The sequence below is a fragment of the Volvox carteri genome (genome assembly GCF_000143455.1).
Source record: "Volvox carteri f. nagariensis unplaced genomic scaffold VOLCAscaffold_39, whole genome shotgun sequence".
NCBI lineage: Eukaryota > Viridiplantae > Chlorophyta > Chlorophyceae > Chlamydomonadales > Volvocaceae > Volvox > Volvox carteri.
The window spans coordinates 515,261-534,796 of record NW_003307582.1 but is presented as its reverse complement, the minus strand read 5'-3'; the positions used below and the strand labels follow the sequence as shown (position 1 = coordinate 534,796).

General features: G+C 55.2%; 5 protein-coding genes across 5 annotated transcripts; 3 read left to right on the top strand and 2 right to left on the bottom strand.

Annotated features, from left to right (window-relative positions):
- Window positions 1-3,440: 3,440 nt before the first annotated feature.
- Window positions 3,441-5,275, bottom strand: VOLCADRAFT_64247 (uncharacterized protein; the record flags this gene model as incomplete). The annotated part of the gene is made up of 5 exons (XM_002953859.1): window positions 3,441-3,615; window positions 3,833-3,916; window positions 4,334-4,516; window positions 4,796-4,892; window positions 5,158-5,275. The coding sequence occupies 5 exons, from the start codon at window positions 5,273-5,275 to the stop codon at window positions 3,441-3,443; spliced, it is 657 nt and encodes a 218-aa protein (XP_002953905.1).
- Window positions 5,276-5,676: 401 nt separating this feature from the next.
- VOLCADRAFT_64147 (uncharacterized protein) lies at window positions 5,677-6,867 on the bottom strand (the record flags this gene model as incomplete). Its single annotated transcript, XM_002953858.1, has 4 exons — window positions 5,677-5,990; window positions 6,229-6,281; window positions 6,394-6,536; window positions 6,658-6,867. The coding sequence occupies 4 exons, from the start codon at window positions 6,865-6,867 to the stop codon at window positions 5,677-5,679; spliced, it is 720 nt and encodes a 239-aa protein (XP_002953904.1).
- Window positions 6,868-7,127: 260 nt separating this feature from the next.
- On the top strand, window positions 7,128-10,659 carry VOLCADRAFT_106173 (uncharacterized protein; the record flags this gene model as incomplete). The annotated part of the gene is made up of 7 exons (XM_002953942.1): window positions 7,128-7,572; window positions 8,074-8,159; window positions 8,674-8,827; window positions 9,149-9,362; window positions 9,524-9,695; window positions 9,967-10,135; window positions 10,465-10,659. Exons 1-7 carry the CDS (start codon window positions 7,252-7,254, stop codon window positions 10,657-10,659), a joined length of 1,311 nt encoding a protein of 436 aa, XP_002953988.1. The 5' UTR covers window positions 7,128-7,251.
- Window positions 10,660-12,770: 2,111 nt separating this feature from the next.
- VOLCADRAFT_76046 (uncharacterized protein) lies at window positions 12,771-15,293 on the top strand. Its single transcript, XM_002953941.1, has 8 exons — window positions 12,771-12,949; window positions 13,026-13,228; window positions 13,296-13,363; window positions 13,439-13,643; window positions 13,729-13,806; window positions 13,941-14,276; window positions 14,399-14,518; window positions 14,640-15,293. The coding sequence occupies exons 1-8, from the start codon at window positions 12,874-12,876 to the stop codon at window positions 14,811-14,813; spliced, it is 1,260 nt and encodes a 419-aa protein (XP_002953987.1). The 5' UTR covers window positions 12,771-12,873; the 3' UTR covers window positions 14,814-15,293.
- Window positions 15,294-15,482: 189 nt separating this feature from the next.
- On the top strand, window positions 15,483-19,190 carry VOLCADRAFT_94720 (uncharacterized protein; the record flags this gene model as incomplete). The annotated part of the gene is made up of 8 exons (XM_002953940.1): window positions 15,483-15,527; window positions 15,886-16,029; window positions 16,310-16,363; window positions 16,610-16,681; window positions 17,321-17,656; window positions 17,935-18,117; window positions 18,548-18,831; window positions 19,088-19,190. The coding sequence occupies 8 exons, from the start codon at window positions 15,483-15,485 to the stop codon at window positions 19,188-19,190; spliced, it is 1,221 nt and encodes a 406-aa protein (XP_002953986.1).
- Window positions 19,191-19,536: the final 346 nt, after the last annotated feature.

Here is a 19,536-nt window from a genome sequence, read left to right as displayed (position 1 = left end):
GCCCACGCCCCAAGATGCGCAGGCCGGTGGTCATAGTTGCGCAGGTGCATAGTTGCGCAGGCCGGTGGTCATAGCTGTGCCGTTGGTTACCAAAACAACCCTGCCGCACGTTCCGTAACCGTTCGTGTTCGTTCCTGTCACTCAAGGGCAAGCTCAACTGGCCTACCACTTAAAGTAGGGTATAAAGGTAGCTGTCCTAAACAGACAATCCGATGTTACCGTGCTCCCGACGCTGCTGTCCCGTCACAAAGAGCGCGGGTCTTTCTTTAAACAATAGCACAACCCCGCAATAAAATATCTCGCCATCCTGCTCCAAACAATATGCACAAATGAAACTTCGCCTATGCAAACCGCTTAAACCAGCTATGTATTGCGCCGTGCCCCGGCCTCGTGCATACAATGGCAAGTCCTGGCACGGCAAGCCGAACATTCCGCCATGGATATGTACACGCAGTGCGATCCCGCCATGTCACTCCTGTCCGCCATCACACCGCATAGCCTAAAAATCGCAGTACTCATACTGGATATGTAGTGAAAGCAGTGGCCAAGACTGCAGGGACTATGTTGCGCCTCGTTCTATAGTCAGGAGCTGCCATGTACCCACTGGCGATGCGATCATGCCGATATCAGCAGCCAAGCGAATCGATGCCGGTTTGGTACCGAGCAAGCAACCCCAGCAGCGCCTTGATATCCTCTTCTCCTTTGCTCAATAACTGCATATGCAAGGCAAGTCGGGCGTGAAAAGGAAATCGGCCCTTGGTACAGCCGTGCCACGGCATTTCTGCTATAGACCCATGCCCTCCCATGCGATAAGCTTCCCAGCAAACACATGATACGATGTGGCTTCGCCCGCGTACCTGGGGATAATACGTGACTAGTTGCGCGGACGCATAATCGCTCAAGCCCAGACGACGAAATACCAGCAAAGACTCGCCAGCACACACCAGGTCACCCTCAATCAGTGCTTCCGGCGTCTGGCACAGTACGTGCTGCACTTGAGCCTGCAAGGCGGAGATAGGAAGTGTGACGGGGAGCAACAGGCACCAGCAAGCCGGAGAAGCAGCGGCGGCACCCAAAGTCCCCCTTGCCTTGGTGAGGCCGAAAGCCGTCAAGAACTCGACCCAGCTCGGGAGCTGACAGCACAGCAGGTTGGGGTGCTTTCGAAGCAACACACTTGCCGCGCTTTCTGACCCCGCGTAGGACGTTAAAACCCTGATGGACTCGGAAATGTCAGTCGCCTGGGTCTTTGCGATAACATCCTCCACCCGCATGAGGTCTTCTGCCGACAGCCCCAGGGCAGCCAGGTCCTTAGCATATGCGGCGGGGTTCACGTAGCCCCTCTCACGTCTGGTATTAGGCAGCCTAGTGCACACCCGTACCCATCGCGTAAGAACTGCGCGGGAGAAGGCTGGCGACCCTTTATGTCGACACAGTAGCCCTCTTATTGCAAGCGCCATCTGTAGACGCTGGAATGAGAGCCAGTACTATCGAATAGTATGTCTTGCCACTGCCGTGAGCATTCTTGGTCTTCCGCTGTCATTCCGAATTCATAGCAAGGGTTAAGTGTTAAGGCGCCGTATACTTTTTACCGACGTAATAACAATTGTTCCCTATTTATTCTGTCATGCTGAGGATTTGGGATGCGATGAAACGGGGAAGAACGTATCATACATAATGTCACTTTCCTGCATCTTGACCTTTCTAATTGTGTACATCGATGAAGCCATAAGCTTGAGTCCTTATCATAATCCACGTAGAAATATTTCCATAACCGCCTTGATAACCCACAGCTTGTTTGCACCGACCCTGGGGTCATACATAGGAGAACGCCTGGTCATCCACATATGAACATGACGGTAAACCCCAGTTGTGGGTCCATATTACTTAATATGTCTCATCCTATGTTTCATTCATGACAGACAGGACACCGCTGCGGAGTTGGCGATGCAGGTTACAGCGATGGACAACTTACAGTAACCTTAGGCTGATCCAGTTGGTATCCACGCTTTGAACCATTGCGCCAATATGTCAGCTTCCATCAAACGGCGTGCTATTAGAACAAGTCAATCTTAACCGCACACGTGCATGCAGGAAGGGCATACCGCAGTTATCCATACGTAAAGCTGTCGACCCGGCAGATTCCGTTGGATGCTGGTGGTGGGTGCGGAACCTGAGCGATCCACTGAGATGTTGACTAGGGTGACTGGATGAGGGTGCCCCGAAATACCGGGGAGGGCAGGGTTTCGCCGGGTAGCTGCCACGGGCGAAGATACACCCCCCTGTCTCACACATCATAAAGCGCACATCTAGCCCCTGCCGTCGGAAGCCGTTGAGCGTCACTCCACGCTGCAAAACTTGTTATGGTGATATATATCAACATATTCAACAGCGAACACTAAGATGCCGTCAAGACATACTTATGCAGTCCAGTCAAGCCGACGTCTTGCGTATCGAGAAATGACCATCAAAGAAACTTCTCCGCTCCTGTAACATTACATTACAACATGTGTTCCGCCATACTCGCAACGAAAACCTCATCGGGCGCGCCAAACATGCACGCTCATCTGCGGAACTCCCGGAACTCCAGCCCCCTTCACACACGTGTGAATAACACCACAACCTGCACAGGGCACGCGGGAATACGTCCGACGGACATCAAATTGCAGGAGAGGGAGTTGCACCATACATGTTAACTTACCCGGAGACCGACATGTGTTAAAATGTCAAATAAGCACATGATGGAATAAGCACACGATGGGCATGAAGTTCAGGAGAGGTACACGTTCGGGTGTTTTCAGCTTCTTCCAGCCAACTAGAACATGGTCGCACACAATTTCCCAGGCCAATTCACGACAACAAAGGGTAGCCTAAACCGGGCCAAGGGATTGATGCGATATTAACTTCTTACAATACCTTGCGAACACAGCTCCCCATCTGGTCTGCAATTCACAATCCACTCCTTAAAACGGTAATCGCATTTCGCATAGCGAAGTACAAAAATCTGCATGCATAAATGCGTGTGTACATGCGGGCCATGTAGGAGAGGTTCCAGTACCATGTACGCCTGTCGCTTAAGGCGTACGGCCCCGAGGACTCTCCGTTTCAATGTCCGCCAAGCGCACGTACGTGCGCTGGGAATACCTTCTCTCCGTATACCACCCCCAGCCTTGGTCTTTCGGCTTGGAGACTCGGCCGCTGGCGGTTGTAGTTGTGTGCTTCAGTGCGCTTCCCGGAGGCACAGCCTTGTGCATGGACCCACCGCAACTCGCTCCCTAGCTCAGAGGGGCGTAAGAAGTATTTCACCCACATTTCCTTGTGCAAGGCCACAGGGATGACGAGATAGTCTATACCGCAAGCTTGCGCGGCCACTTACCCTCGCGTGAAACTTGTATAGCCCAGCGCGCCGCCGCAGGGTGATGTGCCGCCGCTGCTGGGCGGCGCTACCGGTCGGGTAGTGCGGTGCCGCGCTCCAGGTTTGCCTTGATCTCCGAGGTGTACTGCCCGAATGCACGCTGTATCTTCTTGTTGAAGTGCGCGTTGCGGTCGTTGATGAAGTCCACATCGGCGCTGTCGTTGTAGCGCCGCCGCCGGCTGAACTCATCCTTCTTGCGGTCGCTGCGGCAGCAACATCAGGCGGCGCGGAAAAGAGACATGACAACTTTGCTGTTGGCAACACCGCCATCCGCCATACTCCCCCATGATTGCTTTTGCAGCCCCTCGAAAAAGCATGCCTACAAGGACTTATGGACAAGGATATGCAGGTGTCCATGACGCGGTGACAGGAATGCGGTCCTGCAGCTTGGTAAACATGTAAACCAGCTCCAATACTCACCGGTCCACCAGCTCTGCCACCATCTTGTCCACGTTTTCCGCGGGCAGCTTAGGGTTCTGACCATACATCAGGCTGTCGGCATCTCTGCGGATGGTGGAAGCGAAGGGACAACATGGCCCAGCATACGTCCCCGAGGGGTAAGATTTCATTTCCAAAAGTGAGTGAGCAGCAAGTGGTGCTTGCATTTAACACAGAGAGTGACACTTCAATCATGCCGCGTCTACCAGTTCCTCAAGTGATTGCCCCTCACGTTATCGAAAACTCGACGAACAGTTCCGCCTCGACATGCATGCAGTAATCGATCATGGAGTACATTTGCCATTCCCATGCCATGGCATCACTTTATATGCAACAATCCTGCAAGCAGACAATCTACAGCGCGTACCGTATCATCCAGTCCTTGCCCGGATAAAATCGCAGACGACGCACCGCAACACACTTACAGCACATCGTGTGCCTCCCACCATCAACGAGTCAACAAATGCTGAGCTCGGACCCTACCTGTAGAAGTCGGGATCCGCTGCCTTAGCCTTCTCGTAATCCTCCTGCGTATACGGTACATTCTCGGCGCGCTTTAGGTACGCTCTGTATAGGTTCTCGCTGGCGAATACACCCCAGCCCGTGGGGCCGCCCTTCTTCTCACGTTTCTCGTGCTTGAGTGATGCCGCCTCAGCGGTCTCGAGCCTGGCGTCACCGTGGAACAGGCCTCGGTTAATATGCGTGTAAATTAATGTATAATATGTGCGCTCAACTGCAATACATACGTACGCACAAGCCCGGCTCCAGATAAGAGGTTTCAGGGGACGGCATGCCTGCTGCTACGGCCTTCCTCAACCTTGGAACATGTGCTTTGTCAACTTCTCCTTGCGTCGCCGTATGCTGACCGCCGGACTTCCCCCTTCCTACGAACTTCCCACGTCCTGCGCCCCTAGCAAAGGGATGCAACATGGTCTCTCTTCCCACCTGTGTGCCTGCGAGGGGTCCAGCCCTAACCTCTCCAACTCCTCCGCACGCCGCTTCTGCTTCTCCTCGTACCACCGCCGCTTGTCATCGCCGCCACCTCTAGCTTCTGCACCAGGGCTCTGCGCACAGTAGCGAATGAACAGGTAACATACATAACACCAACACCGAAATAAAACCACAAGTAACCATGATTATCCCATCAGGGCTGCCCCGCGCCTTACAGACGCTTCCGCACTCCAGTGGGAGTCGTAAACTTGCAGTAACAGCTATTGGTGCAGAGCCTTCCTTTCGTAACACACCAGGCCTTCCTATTGCGTATGTGTTGGGCTCGGAGATAGCCGACGACAGAACAACTGAATAACTTTCTCCAGTCCCTACCTTTTGCCGTTTCTTCTCCGCAATCACCGCATTTTGATTTTGCTTGCGGCACTGCTGTAACCGCTGTCGCAGCTCTAGAAGCTTCCGCTGCTTGGCCGGCATCCCCGCGTACGGATCTGCACCCTCTACACCATCATCGGCGCCAGGTCCACTGTCCGGCTCGCCTCCATTGTCCTCCGCTTCGGGCGCTGACGTTGGCCCTCGCTCTTCTTCTTCACCTCCGTTCTGCGCTCCGGCAGGTTCCCGGCTGTTCTCCCGCATCCCTGATCCGCTTTGCCCTCCCGTCTGTTGCTCTTGCAGCTGCTGGTGTTGCTGTGCCGCTGGCTTGCCGAAACCCAGTGCAGCTGCGACAGTCCCCAGAGCCATGGCTGGCGGCGCAGAAGGCTTCTTGGCTGGTTGTTGCTGCTGAAGAGCTTTGAGCCGCTGCAGTGACTCCTGGTCCGGGTTGACTTCGTTGGGGTCAGACCTCAGCTTCGTCGCCTCCTCCTTCTCTGCTTTGAGTTTCAGCATCGTTTGCAGCTTGCTCGGAAACTGCGCGGCAGGAGATCAGTGACAAGCATAAACTCACAGTCACCACGTATGCTGCGACTCAATAAAACAAGAGGCATAGTAAATAAAACCACCGCAGAAGACATCGCAGCCCGTTGATTAGTGTGTCCAATAGGGCCCTCGCGGCAAGCATAACACACCCTTCCCGAAACTCGCACCTGCCCGCAATCGGTAATAGTGACGCGCCGACTTGGCTTGCCGCTCCGTTGGCCCACTACCTCCATGCGCTTCACGGTGGTCATCCCCTCCACCACACGACCGAAGACAACTGCAAACAGGTGGTGGGGACAAGCCTGGTCTATGCAAGGGGCGTGGGCAAGGACTGGAAATGGAAACAGAAAGAGAATCAAGGACAGCGCAGGAGCCATACCGACTGCATGGAACTGCCCACGCACGTTTGGGGTAATAGCAGTAGAGTGTATATAGACAACGTGGCAATAGAAAATACACTCGTGGACAACAGCTGGAAGCATACGACACCTCCACCAGCATCCCTGCCACCTCACCGTGCTTGCCGTTCAGCCAGGGGCACGGAACCGTGCAAATGAAGAATTGTGACCTGCAGGAAGTGCCCACAACAATGCACGTCAGTAAGTACCAATATGGCGGACAGCTAGCCACGGAAGCTCCAAGGGAGACGGACGGGTTACACACCTCGCGCACGCCCTCACCCGTTCGTGTTAGGCCCCGCGTTCGCCATGGATAGGATCCCTGGCTTGTCATGCTTCACAGCTAGGCCCGGGCGCTCGTCCTCAAAGCGCTCCCCGTAAATAGATTCGCCGCCGGTCCCGTCACCCGCTGTGAAGTCCCCACCCTGCGAGCCAAGATCCGCAAGAAGACATATACTGAACGCAAAAATGCAAAGACCCGAAGTAACGGATAAGAGCCTTTGCTCTCTACTTCATCAATAGCACCACGCTGTCCTCAGCTCGCACCTGGCACATAAACTCGGGAATGATACGGTGGAAGACGCAACCTTTGTAGTGTAGCCGCTTGCCAGATTTACCAATTCCCTTCTCACCAGTGCAAAGCGCACGGAAGTTCTCAACCGTGCGCGGGACAATATCAGCAAAGAGTTCCATGACTACGCGGCCGGCGGCCTCACTACCTATTTGGATATCAAACCATACCCTTGGGTTCTCCATTTTCCTTTAGCTAGTGCCACGCTGGCACTAAAGAACTGCTGGCGTCAGGGTGGACCTTACAACAAGTTACCCATTTCGAAATGCCTGGGATGATTCTCAACAGGAGGCTTCGGTATCGTAGAAACACAATTTAAATACAACGTCTGAGAGAAGATTGGTAACTCCCTTAGCAAGGTGGTTGTACGACGCAAGCGACCACCGGGACCCTGTGAAGGCTTGGGTACATCGGCCAACATGCCTACCTGCTTGAGCCAGGGATACCGATGCGAGTGTTGCGCTAGTGCACGAAATGGAGATCATACTTTGACCCTTCCGCAGTCCCGCCAGCTGAGAACATAGCAACAGCCTCAACAGCCGTGGCTACCGCTGGTAGCGTGGGATAACATGGGAGCCTTTTTCCTTGGCACAGCCGGGAAAGCGGTGCTAGTCCTCATGGAGCTGAACACTCCCACAGTTGCTTCCCGAAAGGTTTGCACCTCCTTGGCATTCGCGTGGAACGCCGCACGCGCATACACATCTAGCGCTCCCGGAGGAGCGGACGAAGCGTATGTGGGCGCCTACACGCCTATCACCAGAAAGCTCTGGGTCGAGCGGGCAAGCAAGCGTGCAGGGGCTACCCCAGTACAGCAGGCAGGTGAAGGCCGGTCACCCAAGCCTATAAGTGTGACCTACAACTTCTCCACAGACCGAGCGCTACAGGACATGGTGAGTGGCTTTCACAGCACAGCGAATTCCATCATGGACAAATTAACTGGATCGCGAGGTTGGTCTGCGCTGCTCTGCACGGCCAATCATATTCTTGCCGCCCCTCTGTAACAAATTCTTGCCAATCCCGCTCACGCTAAATTCCATGAGCTTTCAATGGCGTCCCGTACTCATCACCTACGTATTCCGCGCATGTGCCGTCCGCCGCTGGACTTTTCCCCCCACCGTGCCTGTCAATTCACAGTACAGGTACGGCGGGGGCCGAAGCGCCAGCCAGGGACGCGGCCTGGTGGACGGACACCAGCACGCTGTATTTATCTATGTATGTACAGCCGGAACAAGCCCCTGCACAAGCTCCTGCGCACATTAGCACTGGGCCAAGTGCAGCCGGCGTGATGTTAGCTCGGCAGGCCGCCCGCTGGACGGCCTGTGGAGTGATGTTGAGGATGTTGAGCGCCTGAACTCGTCTCTGAGATCTTCATCTCCCCCCTTTCCTTGTGGCGCAGGAACCCCTGGGGCCACCTGCGTGTGGGGAGGCTGCTGGAGGATCTGGACTCCCTGGCAGGCAACGTAGCGTTTGAGCATTGGTAGGCTGGGAGGACAGAAACAGAGGTCGGGGAGAGGGGAGTATGATGGCAGGAGGATTGGGGGGATGGACCATGGTCAGGAGGCTGCGACGGTGAGAGGGGCAGGAAGACTGGAAGCCTCCCTCATGCGCATGTCTTGGGTCACACTACGTGCCATGTCCCCCAGGGAACGTTGGGTGGCGAGGTGGCCGTAGTGCTGAGTGCTGACAGCTCGTCGGTCCAACGTGTACACCCGGCGTGCAGGTGCCGGGGGGCTGTCAAGATCTGCCGGGAATCCAGTGCAGAGTACGGCGAGCATGAAAAACACAAGATACATACACGCACTGCAGGCATGAGCATGTCCATTTGCTCACTTCTGTCGGCAGATTCAATTACCGTCTTTCGCGCGAGCTGGGCCCGCCTGGCCGTCTGGCAGGCCATTACCTTATGTTCTTACCTGCGACTAGCACCAGTGGCTGTGAAACCACCCCACGCCAATCCAATCCAATCCAACCCAACTCGTATCCGCACTCAGTCACACCGGCCGCGGCCCTCCGCTGCTGGTGACGGCGGCTGTGGACGAGATCACGGTGCGTCACCCGCTCCAGGTGGAGCGGGATATCGTGGTGCACGGACAGGTGGTGTGGACGGGCAAGTCCTCCCTGGACATACGAATGCAGCTGTTCCAGGTACGGGCAACTAGTGAATCTGTGAATACCAACTGGGAATGCGTGAGACTACCTCAGGGCGGGTAGGCGCAGGAGTTTCGCCTGATGTGCCGCCATGATCACCAAGATAGGCCATCTGGGTATCCTCCCTCGGTGTTTCGGTCGCTGTAGGAAGCGGAGAAGAGCCTGTCCTGCTGGCACCAGTGCTTGCTCCCTGTCCTTGTGGAAGGTTGCGATACTGGTCGCTGAGCGCCCTCAAGCAATATAGAACAACATGCAGACGAAGTGGTACCATCTGCTCGGTTCGCTGCTGCTGCTGCTGCTGCTGTTGTTGTTCCTCAGGCGCACCACGCGCCGCAGTCTAGCCTGGAGGCGCTCTTTTCCTTCGTGCACCTGGATCCTGTCACGGGCAAAGCGGCCCCCGTGGCCCCGCTTCGACCCGAATCGACCTCGGACCTGGATGTCTTCCAGCAGCGGCAAGCGGTGGCGGATGCGCGCAGGGCTGCACGGCAGCAGGCGCAGCTGCAGCAAGGCGGCTGGGGGGAGCTGCAGACAGGTGCGCGACTAAGCCATCACTTTGTCTCTTGGTACTTTGTCCGTGTCGTAAAGTACAATAGTGGCTCCCAGCCATGGAGACTCCTGATATGAGATTAGAACCGTAACGAGTGCGCGTTGCGGCCGTTGCCTGCTGGGCTCCCAACCTGTTTCCGCACGCAGTGCCACCCGAGGCTCGCGAGTGGATCCGCGCAGCGAGGCGACTGCAGGAGCTGCCCGCGCTCGCCTCCCTGGATGCGGTGCTCATGCCCTTCACCTGCCAGCACAACACCTTCATTTGCCAGCCGCAGCACCGTAATACCTCTGGTCGAGTGTTTGGCGGCTTCCTTATGAGGTTGGTGAAGTAGTACGTGTGGAATGCTGGCGGCGGTGGAGTATGGATGAAGGCCCAGCGGTTTGCAAATGAGTAGTGCAAGTGCGCTTGTGCAGCCAGGCCCCGTGACCTGTGGCTGACGTGTCTCGTTCCGCTGTAAGCATTTTCGACTAATCTGGTGGAGAAGCTTCCTCCTTCTCCTGCATTCCGGGCTGGATCAACGCGGACGTTTTCTGCTCGCGGTCGTGCTTATTTTTAAGCGTTGCGCTGCGCGGGGTGCCCGATGTCGCAGGCGCGCCTATGAGCTGGCCTTCGCCACCACATACATGTTCGGTGGTGTACGACCCACGTTCCAGAAAGTGGACGAGATAACATTTACGCGGCCCGTGGACGTGGGCGACCTGCTGCGCCTCACTTCCACGGTAGCTCACGCGGCGCCTCTGGGCGAGCAGCAAGATCGGGTGAGTAGGGCGAGTATCACGAGGAAAGGATGTGGCGGCAAAATGCCTGTTTGGCGAAGGAGGGTTCCGCCGCCGGTGGTGTGTTGCCAGCCGGCCGGCATCATCCTGTAACTTGGCAAGGCGCAGGACACACGGCCGCGCAGGCTCTGCAAAGGGATGTCTCCAGGAACACCAGATCGCCAACTAGCGAGTTCGCATGGCAACGCCAATCTGCGCATAGTCCTGTGGGCATCGTGCCACGGGTAGTGTGAGGCTGGAGCGGTCTCGAAAATCCCTGCCGCTGCTTCCGCCTCATGCCCTGAGCGTGTCCCTGTCCGTCGCTGACCCAGGGCCGTGTGGTCATCGAGGTGGAGGCGCGTGTCACGAAGCCGGAGGCCGTGGACTCGTTCGTCAGCAACACCTTCACCTTCGTATATGAATTGCGGTCGCGTCCTGGCGGACAACCGCTGCGCCTTAAACGCGTGCTGCCAACGTGCGAGGAGGAAGGCTTGCGCTGTTGGCGGGCGCGGCAGCTACTGACATGATGCAGGTCTGTACTGGTGTCATCGTGGTTCATCCGCTTGTGCGCGGGCAAGGAATGCCGGCTGGACTCTTCTCACCCGCGAGGACCCCGCCGCTTTTTTCCGCTTCGGGCTTGTGGCAAGGAACATTCCTAAAATCATCACTTGTGATTACCTGACGCCTTAATCTATTGGTCTGACACGGGAGGTGTTGTGCTCACTATTCTGGTGAACGCGGAAGCTTACGACGAATCACACGAAACCCGGAAGAGTGGGTGGGTACACAGGTCGTTGAGGTGTTGGTGTATCTCTTGCCTGATGCTCCCCGGCCGAGTCCGGACGTATATGGAGGCCTCATGCTCAGGAAGCATCGTGGTAAAGCTTTCCTCGGGATAGTTGCTTAGGGAGGGCAGTCTCCCGCGCAGGAACAGCGGTCAATCTTTAGTGAGCAAAGATTGGGTTTATAGAGCATGCCCAGCGAATATGATAAGGCATCATACACGAATAATGTCATCGCGGATCTGGACCACGCAAGACTGACTCCGGACCAGGCATTTCGTCCTTTGAGCTGAGTATAGCCAGGGCGTCGGAGCTAGACTCAGGGGCTCAATAAAGGACGCCTTTCACACTTTTAACCCTAGCTCGATTCTTCCTCCTGGGTGTGCTTTTGTCGCATGCTGTGCAATCGGGGTTGGTATTTCGTGCGTTGCGTTTATTTTAACCGGTCCCAGGGCGAGGGGGCGATTTTGCCTTGGCCTCAGGTTTCTTTTTCTCTAACTTTTCGGCCATGTACCATTTTAGCGCTAGGGATGTGGAGGACGCGCATATGTGGGGTGGCGGGCATGAGGCCGTGTTGAAGTGCGGCTGGCTCACGTACCTACTTCCCTTGTGGAGGGCGTCGTGTTGAGGTCGTGGTTCCTCAGGGGTAATCGCTTCTGGGAGGTGCGCTTTGCCCAAAGCATCGCTTAGGAAGCTAGGCGGAGTGCTTTTGGGCACGTGCCGACAGCAGGGAAGGCTAGCACGCGGATGGCACCGGAAGGGCTCATGAACTGGCGGCCAAACTGTGCCCTGCTGTGCTCGGGAGGAGAATGGCCGCATCAGCGACCGACCACAAGATAATGCTTCACACCTAATCATTAAGTCTGCACAGGATGCCTTTTGTATCCTTGAAGGGAATTGTTGGCGTATGCACCGTGGCACCAAGGACCGATTCGAGTTAAGGTAAAAGCAACATGCCGTACATGTTGCCTGTGCATATGTACAGGAAGCCCAGGTCGCAGGTTTGCGCCCTCTGGCAGTCCCAGTACCTAAGTAGTCCGTTATCCGTACTGAGCGCATTTGGCTAAGCATTTCGAAGGGTCGTGAACCCTTTCTCCCTGGTGCACCCCAAGAAGGATAAGGACGCATTAAATGCTGTGTAGGCTCCTGGGTATAGAGTATGCGTGGTACAACTACTGAAGGATAGTAGCATTTCCCGGCCTGTCCCATTAGAGGTTACACGGTAATAAGCGTCTGGTACGGGTGGCGCGCGTCTCTCCAGCTGTTGTACAAGCGAAGCACTCGTAAGTCCAAAAGACTATTTCCTGATTGTGTTCGTCAGGTATAGCACAATACAAGTAGTGGGTCTCTGAACGGCTGTGAATACGTATGAAGGGGACGCGGCAGTCGTGTTGCACGTTGCCCGGCCCGCGGGACATAACATTAGTAACTGCCAAGATATATCAGCACAAACCTCTAACTCAATCATATCTATTTGTTTGGTTTAGATCTTACAATTAGACGTCGATGTTGACCTTCCTGATTCCCTTGCCGGCTCTTTGATATCCTTGTCAGCGGGCCAGTTCGTCTACTATGCGAAGTATAACTTCAATATTTACCCGTATTTAGGGAGCTAATTAACGATATTGCCATTATATTAACATCCTACATGAATTACCTATCTGTAAGTTGCATCCAAGCAGCTTGTGGAGGTCCATGTTCATAAATACATTAGGGAAGCAAGCACGGGCATAATGTCATCTTCTGGACCCTTCCGCAACGGTCTGTAACCGCGAAAACACCGTGTCCGTCGTACATTCGCCGTACGTGCCTCGCTTTTGTCTTCAGAACGCGTTAAATAAAGTGGTGATCGCGCAATTGGCGAATAGTTTCCTTAGGTGGTCAGGTTTGGCCTTAGTATTTTATTATACAGACAGGCTGCCTTGCCTGAGTCGGTGTAGTGATCTGCTGCCCGTAACAATGAAGGTGGCGTTCCTGTTGGCCACCTTGGCGGTGGCCGCAAGCGCCGAGGTCTACCTTAAGGAAACCTTTGATGGTGAGAAGTGCTTGTAACTGGGAAGGAGGGAAGTTGAACGTAGTCGTGATCTAGACTGTTCTGGTGAATGTCACAGATTCCTGGGCGGATCGTTGGGTGAAGTCTAAGTGGAAGCAGAGCGAGGGTCAAGCTGGCGATTTTACGCTCAGCGCCGGGAAATGGTATGGCGACGCTGAGGCGGACAAGGGTATCCAGACGGGACCGGACTCCAAATTCTTTGCGACTTATGCGACCTTGGACAAGGTCTTCGACAACACTGGCAAGGATACAGTTGTGCAGGTATTTTACTATTGTCAGAACCGTTCGTTGGGTTCAGTGGTGATAGGTTGTTGTTTCTTTGTTGCAGTTCTCGGTGAAGCATGAGCAAGACCTGGACTGCGGAGGCGGTTACATTAAGCTGATTCCAGCTTCCAGGTGAGAGAAACGATTACACAATGCTTTTAGCTTAGTTTCTAGCTAACGTGTGATCTGTGTCTTCGGACCATGCAGCGAGAAGCAGATGGAGTCCTTCGGCGGTGAGACACCCTACTCCGTCATGTTCGGTCCTGATATTTGCGGCTACTCTACTCGCAAGATTCATGTCATTCTTACTTACAAGGGTAAGAATTACTTGATCAAGAAGGACCTGAAGGCGGAGTCTGATCAGCTGACGCACGTTTACACCCTGGTGATTAAGCCCGACAACACTTACAAGGTAATTAAAGTTTATGTAATGCAGTGCTTGTCCTTAAAAGCGGAATCTGTAACCGACGGGCGTCTCTGGGTTCCCACTGGTGCAGGTTTACGTCGACCTGAAGGAGGTTGCCTCGGGCTCTCTCTTCGAGGACTGGGACATGCTGCCTCCAAAGACTGTTAAGGTAGGCCCTGAATAAGTCTGTTGAAGCTAGGAACTTGTGTCCTGCACCCAGGGTAGCGGAAAGCTAGGTGGCGGTGAGTATTGCTAGGTGCAAGATGAAATGATGCCGATCGAAAGTATTAACTGTATCGGCAGGACCCTAAGGCCAAGAAACCTGAGGACTGGGACGAGCGTGAGGAGATTGCGGATCCCGAGGACAAGAAGCCCGATGGCTGGGATGACATCCCCGCTACCATCCCGGATAAGACTGCCACTAAGCCGGATGACTGGGATGACGAGGAGGACGGCGCCTGGGAGGCTCCAACCATCCCGAACCCTGAGTACAAGGGCGAGTGGAAACCGAAGATGATTCCGAACCCTGCCTACAAGGGCAAATGGGTTGCCCCTGACATTGATAACCCCGAGTACGTCCACGATGACACCCTCTATAACTTCAAGGACCTCAAATTCGTGGGCTTCGAGCTCTGGCAGGTGTGGACTCTATAAACAGTGAAGGCCCTAATGGTTTGCCGGATGGGATGCGGAGCTCTGTAGGCATTAATGGTGGCAAACTGCTTAAGTGGTCAATCGTTCCTTCCATCGTGCTTTCGCAGGTGAAATCGGGCTCCATCTTCGATAACATCATTGTCACAGATGACTTCGATGTTGCTAAGGCTTTTGCTGAGGAGACCTGGCAGAAGACCAAGGATGCTGAGAAGGAGATGTTTGATAAGGTATGAATCATTTTGGCGGGTCAGTGTCTGCAGCACAGCCGGGCTTGGTTATCTCCACTCTGCACACAGGTCCTTAGACCCTCGCCTAGGATAACCCAACGGTGATGTATACTGGTTACAGGTAAAGAAGGAGGAGGACGAGAAGAAGGCGAAGGAGGCCCCGCCGCCATCTTCCGAGGAGCCTGCCGAGGAGGACGAGGACGATGAGTACGAGGACTCCAAGGAGGAGCCGGCTCACGTCGGCACCATTAAGCTGCCGGATGAGGAGGAGTCCAGTGGACATGATGAACTCTAGACTGAGCGAGACTTCTTTAGGATAGATGTTCTGCTCGCGTGGGGCTTGCTTGGGCACATGACCGTGTTAGATAGACGTGACCATTCGTGACCTGACTCTTAAGCTAACGAGAAATGGGAGACCGATGACTTGATTTAGGCAGGATGACTGTTCGGGCAGGCGCTCGGTAGACGAAGGATGTAAAACTTTGCTTACATTAAGATTGACAATATGAAAGCCATGCGTGTGTATATTTGATCTGCAGTGGGGTAGTCGCATGCGATCGCGGCTCGGCGAAAATCTGCTGCGTTGTGATAGCGTCGGAAGACTGCACTGTAATGATCACCGTACATTGTGTGCAAGAAAAGGAGTGGGCAGTGGGACAGAGGATCCAGAACACCAACTCGAGAGCCAATGTCATTCCGGCATTTGGTACGGCAGTGCCATGGTGTACGGAAACTGCTCACCTCTGCGGAGAAGTATTTTAATAGCACGTGGTTGTTATGGTGGATCTCGATCGGTTCGGATGCAACTCTTCAAGGAACGTCTTCCGCACAACACTGTGAGCTCTACTCAATATAAATCGGTCAAGCCGTATCACTGAACACTACATATTAGGAGCCTTGCTAGAAACCTTACAACACCTGCCTAGACCAATACAAAGCAAGGTAATAGGTTTTTGTCACGACCATGATAGGTCGCACGACCAACTTTTATTGTAAGCAGTTTGGCAAGGTTCGGCTTGGAGCATATGCTTTACATCGACCAGCACGTGGCGAAAAGCGACGTCACCTACAGGTTCGCAGCCTCAAATTTTGGCTCAAAAGAGTCTTCGCCAGATATAGCCTGATAGGAAGGAGTTTCTTAATGTGACCGGCCCACGGGTCAGCCTTTCCATGTTCGTTGAAATGTTCATTAACAGTGCCTCTATCGTGGATACCCCGTGACGGCATCCATTGTCGCGGGCGCGCGTATCGCAAACGATGAATGATGTCAGTATGCATGATGCTCGAGACATAAGTGCGCGCTTCTAGTCGGGGTTTGGAAACTGCTGCTTTCGTTCAAACTCGTTCCACGCCGATGCATGCTGCAGGTTGCCAGATCGCATAACTGGGAGGATTCGCAGCTGCGTAATAGCAGGGCCCAACCTGATACACGAGCTGAGCAAGAGGTTTCACCTCATATGGACGTAAGCGCTTACGAAGAAATTCACACACATTACTCCGACACGGGAAAGGTCAGCGTATGAGTCGTGCATGCCCGGTATCGCGCGGTGAACTCTGACCGGTGTGATAGCTGCGATTAAGCTATTCTACCTGTGAGAGTCCATTACTAGCATGACGTAGCCGCCGCTTGCAGGCATGCTTAGCGACTGCACACAGCACAGTTGGCCATTATGCAACGCTGCGTTATGCAACGCTGCGTTATGCAACTGCGTTATGCATGTCGCGGGGTGGATGCTTTACGTTTTACCCCAACCCACCACGTCACCCTCTGGCCCTCGCGGCACACTGCAGCACCGCTGCCCGGCGCTGCAGGGTAGCCTGGATTACACCGAGGCGGATGTGGCCGTGGGCATGCATCTGCACCACCTCATCCCACCAGGCGCCGGGAAGCGAGCAACAGAGGCGAGAGGGGAAGGAAGATAGATATAGGGGCTATCATTGCGAGATGGGGTTTCAGATGCAGTGGATCCAATACAATTACGTGGGAGCATTTTACCGTGTAATCTCGGCCCTCGCGCTGTACCTGTGCCTGTTAGACCGCCTTTCACACCAAGTGCTGACGTTCACAGGTGCTGCGGCGTATGTCCTCAGGTGCTGCGGCGTATGGAGGATATCGCTCCGGAGGACATCGATCAAGCACGGGGTCTGCCGGGGCTAGGCGGGGTAGGCATGGGTTGAAACTTAGGCAGAGAGCTGCAAGCTGCAGGTTCCACGATAAGGTTTCTGGAAGGGCGTCTTCCCGCCTCCTGGATCCTGTTCTTCTGCGGGCATGAAACTATGTGAAGCTTCCATTAGCATTGGCCCCGTTGAAAGAGTGTCGTTGCAGCGCAGGAGGGTGCCCGTTCTAGCAACTGCCTGGCAGCTCCTGCTCGCAGCTCTGAGTAGACGATATCGCCTTTTCACCGTTGCACCAGATTTGTTGTAGCAGCAAAAAACAAACGATGTAGTTGTGGCAAGAATGCTGTTCGAGATGCTCTTCGGAATGTGTGACCCGTTTCGTTTGCCTTTACCGTAGCCACTTTTGGCATGTGTCAAGCAGTGTAGTTCTCTATGGCCCAACGGGCAGGTATTCCCCATTTTCCATGCCGAGGGGTATTCGCTGTCGAAACAATGCGCACGTTCTGTGAACTTGCACCTGCGATAGGTTTTTCATGCCAATGTCGGATTTCGCCTGTCGATTCACTCTTAAATGCCCGTAGAAGCATGTATTTTAGCAATAGTCACCTCCGATCTGGGATTTTACCAAGGCCTGACGAATGATGCGCGGGACTATTTCTATGGCGGCCGCGTGGTGGACCCCAGGACGAGGAGCCAGGTGCAACGGGGGAACCAAGGCGTCAGGTGGAGCGCCATCACGGGGACGCCAGCCGCGGCCCCGTGGGCGCGGAGCGTGACGAAGATGTGTTGGGTAGTAGGGGACATGGATACGAAGGTGGCAGTGGCGGCGGCGGCGGCTTCCGCAGCGGAAGCAGCACTCTGTGGGGCACCTCTGTCGGAGCTGAGGTTGTCAGCCCCTCTTCCGGTTCCGGCATGTCGGACATGACCGGAATCATGGATGATGCGCACGCGGCGGAGTGGTCTCCTGCTCAGACTGCCGAGCTGGCGGCCAAGGGCATCACGCTAGGCAGTGAGGCGCAGGTGCGAGTCACCTGAGTTCCTTCACACCATTAGGCTCCAAACGGATGAGCTCACTGCCGATTGTATTGCCGTTATATCTGCCCCACAAGTGCTGCTGGACTGTTGCGTATACGTTTCTGGCTCCGGGCGTCCCGTATAGGGTGCATTGCATTGCGCTGAGCCCCGCCTTGTGTGCAAGCAGAGGTTGCAGCCGTGTCTTCAGGTTTGCGGTCTATGTATCCTATGTCGACTGGCGGGTGGCCCCTCCCAGTCGCCCCACTGCCACATTGCGACTGCAGGTCCGGGAGGTGGAGCAGCTCATCAGCGGTGGAACCGCCAACACCGGAGATATGCTGTCGCACCCGGAGCGCTTCGGAGGCCATAGCGACGCCCCAGGGACCTTCCCGTCGCCACCGCCGCGCTACCGGGGCCACCTGGCCGCTGACCAGCATACCGCCACAGTGATGGGTTCCCAGGGAGCGGTGAGGAAGTAGGGGCCTGTCAGGGCGCCGGGCCGTCGATTTCGGATGTGAAGTTAGGTGCCTCGCTGGCCGTAGCTGCCATGCTGGGCAGCTGGGCGTGTTGTAAACCCATGCTAGTAGCGACTGACGTTCACACGGCAAGCTGCAGATCTGTGAGCTGTTGTGAAATCTTGTCGAAAAAGAATAGTCAGGGAGGGTCCATCGCTGTCAGCAAACTGGTGTGACCAGGGTTCCACCTGCACCTGCAAGCATATTCAAGCGTATGCCCGGATCCCCGCCAGCAACTTGGCGCTGCTCGTTGGTTATGCAGGACTTCGCTCTCCCCCCAGGCAAGAACGCTTCACGTACTGGGATGCATTCACCACAGAACCATCTATTGGCACATCATGCAGGGCCCCACACGGCCCTTGGTTTCCACCGCCTCCCGCAGGTACGTGCCGTAGAGGCGGCCATCAGCCTGTCGACCCACTCTACCAGCTCTGCGGCAGGCAGCGTCGCCGGCAGTGCGGAAAGCAGCGGCGAAGGCAGTGCCGGAAATGCGATTCCGGCTGCAGGTCACCCAGGCGAACACGACTCTAGTGGGTCCCGCGGAGAAGTAAACCCTGGGGGGATTGCCGGCGCCGCGGCGGTGATGGGCAGCAAGGCGGCGCGCTCCCTGGAGGGCGTTGTGGACGTGGCTCGGACCACGGCAAGGAGCGCTGGCCAGATGCTTGGGTGAGATCTGGCGCAGGGAATTAGATGCTCGCGTGGAAAGCTCTCGACGGGCAATGTCCTATGATACCACGATGCCATGGGACATGCTGTCGTGCTGGATGGGGAGCAGTGCAGGACTCGATGTCTGGTGGGCGTTGACATATTTCGGCTTTGTCTACGGCGCTTAGTGTCACGGCACGAAGAGAAGCTGGGAGGCGGGGGCTGCGGCTTTTTGTTGAAGACCAGTCCCGCGCCGCCATGGCTTCCTACAACGCAGGAACGCCGCACGACACCTGACGGAGGAGGATGGGTCCAAGGAGAGAAAAGTTGGCACAACGTCTGCGGCGGCGGAGCCGACCGACAACACTCCTGCGCCATAGCCGTCGCTAGCCTCCTTGGCATTCCGGCATTATGTCGGTTACGACCAGGCGCAATGTGTGTCCGTGTTGCACGCACACACGTGGGCTGCAGTGCTAGAGTAGTCATGGTTCAGCTTCTGTACGAGATGTGCTGTCGCATGTCCAATAGAATAGTTACATGCAGTCCGGAACATTTTGCTCTCTTACGGCGGTTTGTTGTCAGCACATTGCCACGTAAGTTGCTTGCAGTTGAAAGAGTGGCGGGTAGCAAAGCGTGTGTACGGCAGTGGCAGTTGCGCCGCTGCCCTTAAGTCAAGCAATGCAGCAGGGCAGTCAGGAGCCGAGCAGGCGAAGGGAGGAGAGGACA

What these genes read in the sequence shown, in the direction of transcription:
- VOLCADRAFT_76046 (XM_002953941.1), top strand. Translation starts at nt 12,874, where the DNA reads ATGAAGGTGGCGTTCCTGTTGGCCACCTTGGCGGTGGCCGCAAGCGCC. An exon ending in AGCCCGACAACACTTACAAG is followed by an intron (nt 13,644 to 13,728) that starts GTAATTAAAGTT and finishes CCACTGGTGCAG; the next exon opens with GTTTACGTCGACCTGAAGGA. An exon ending in AGAAGGAGATGTTTGATAAG is followed by an intron (nt 14,519 to 14,639) that starts GTATGAATCATT and finishes TACTGGTTACAG; the next exon opens with GTAAAGAAGGAGGAGGACGA.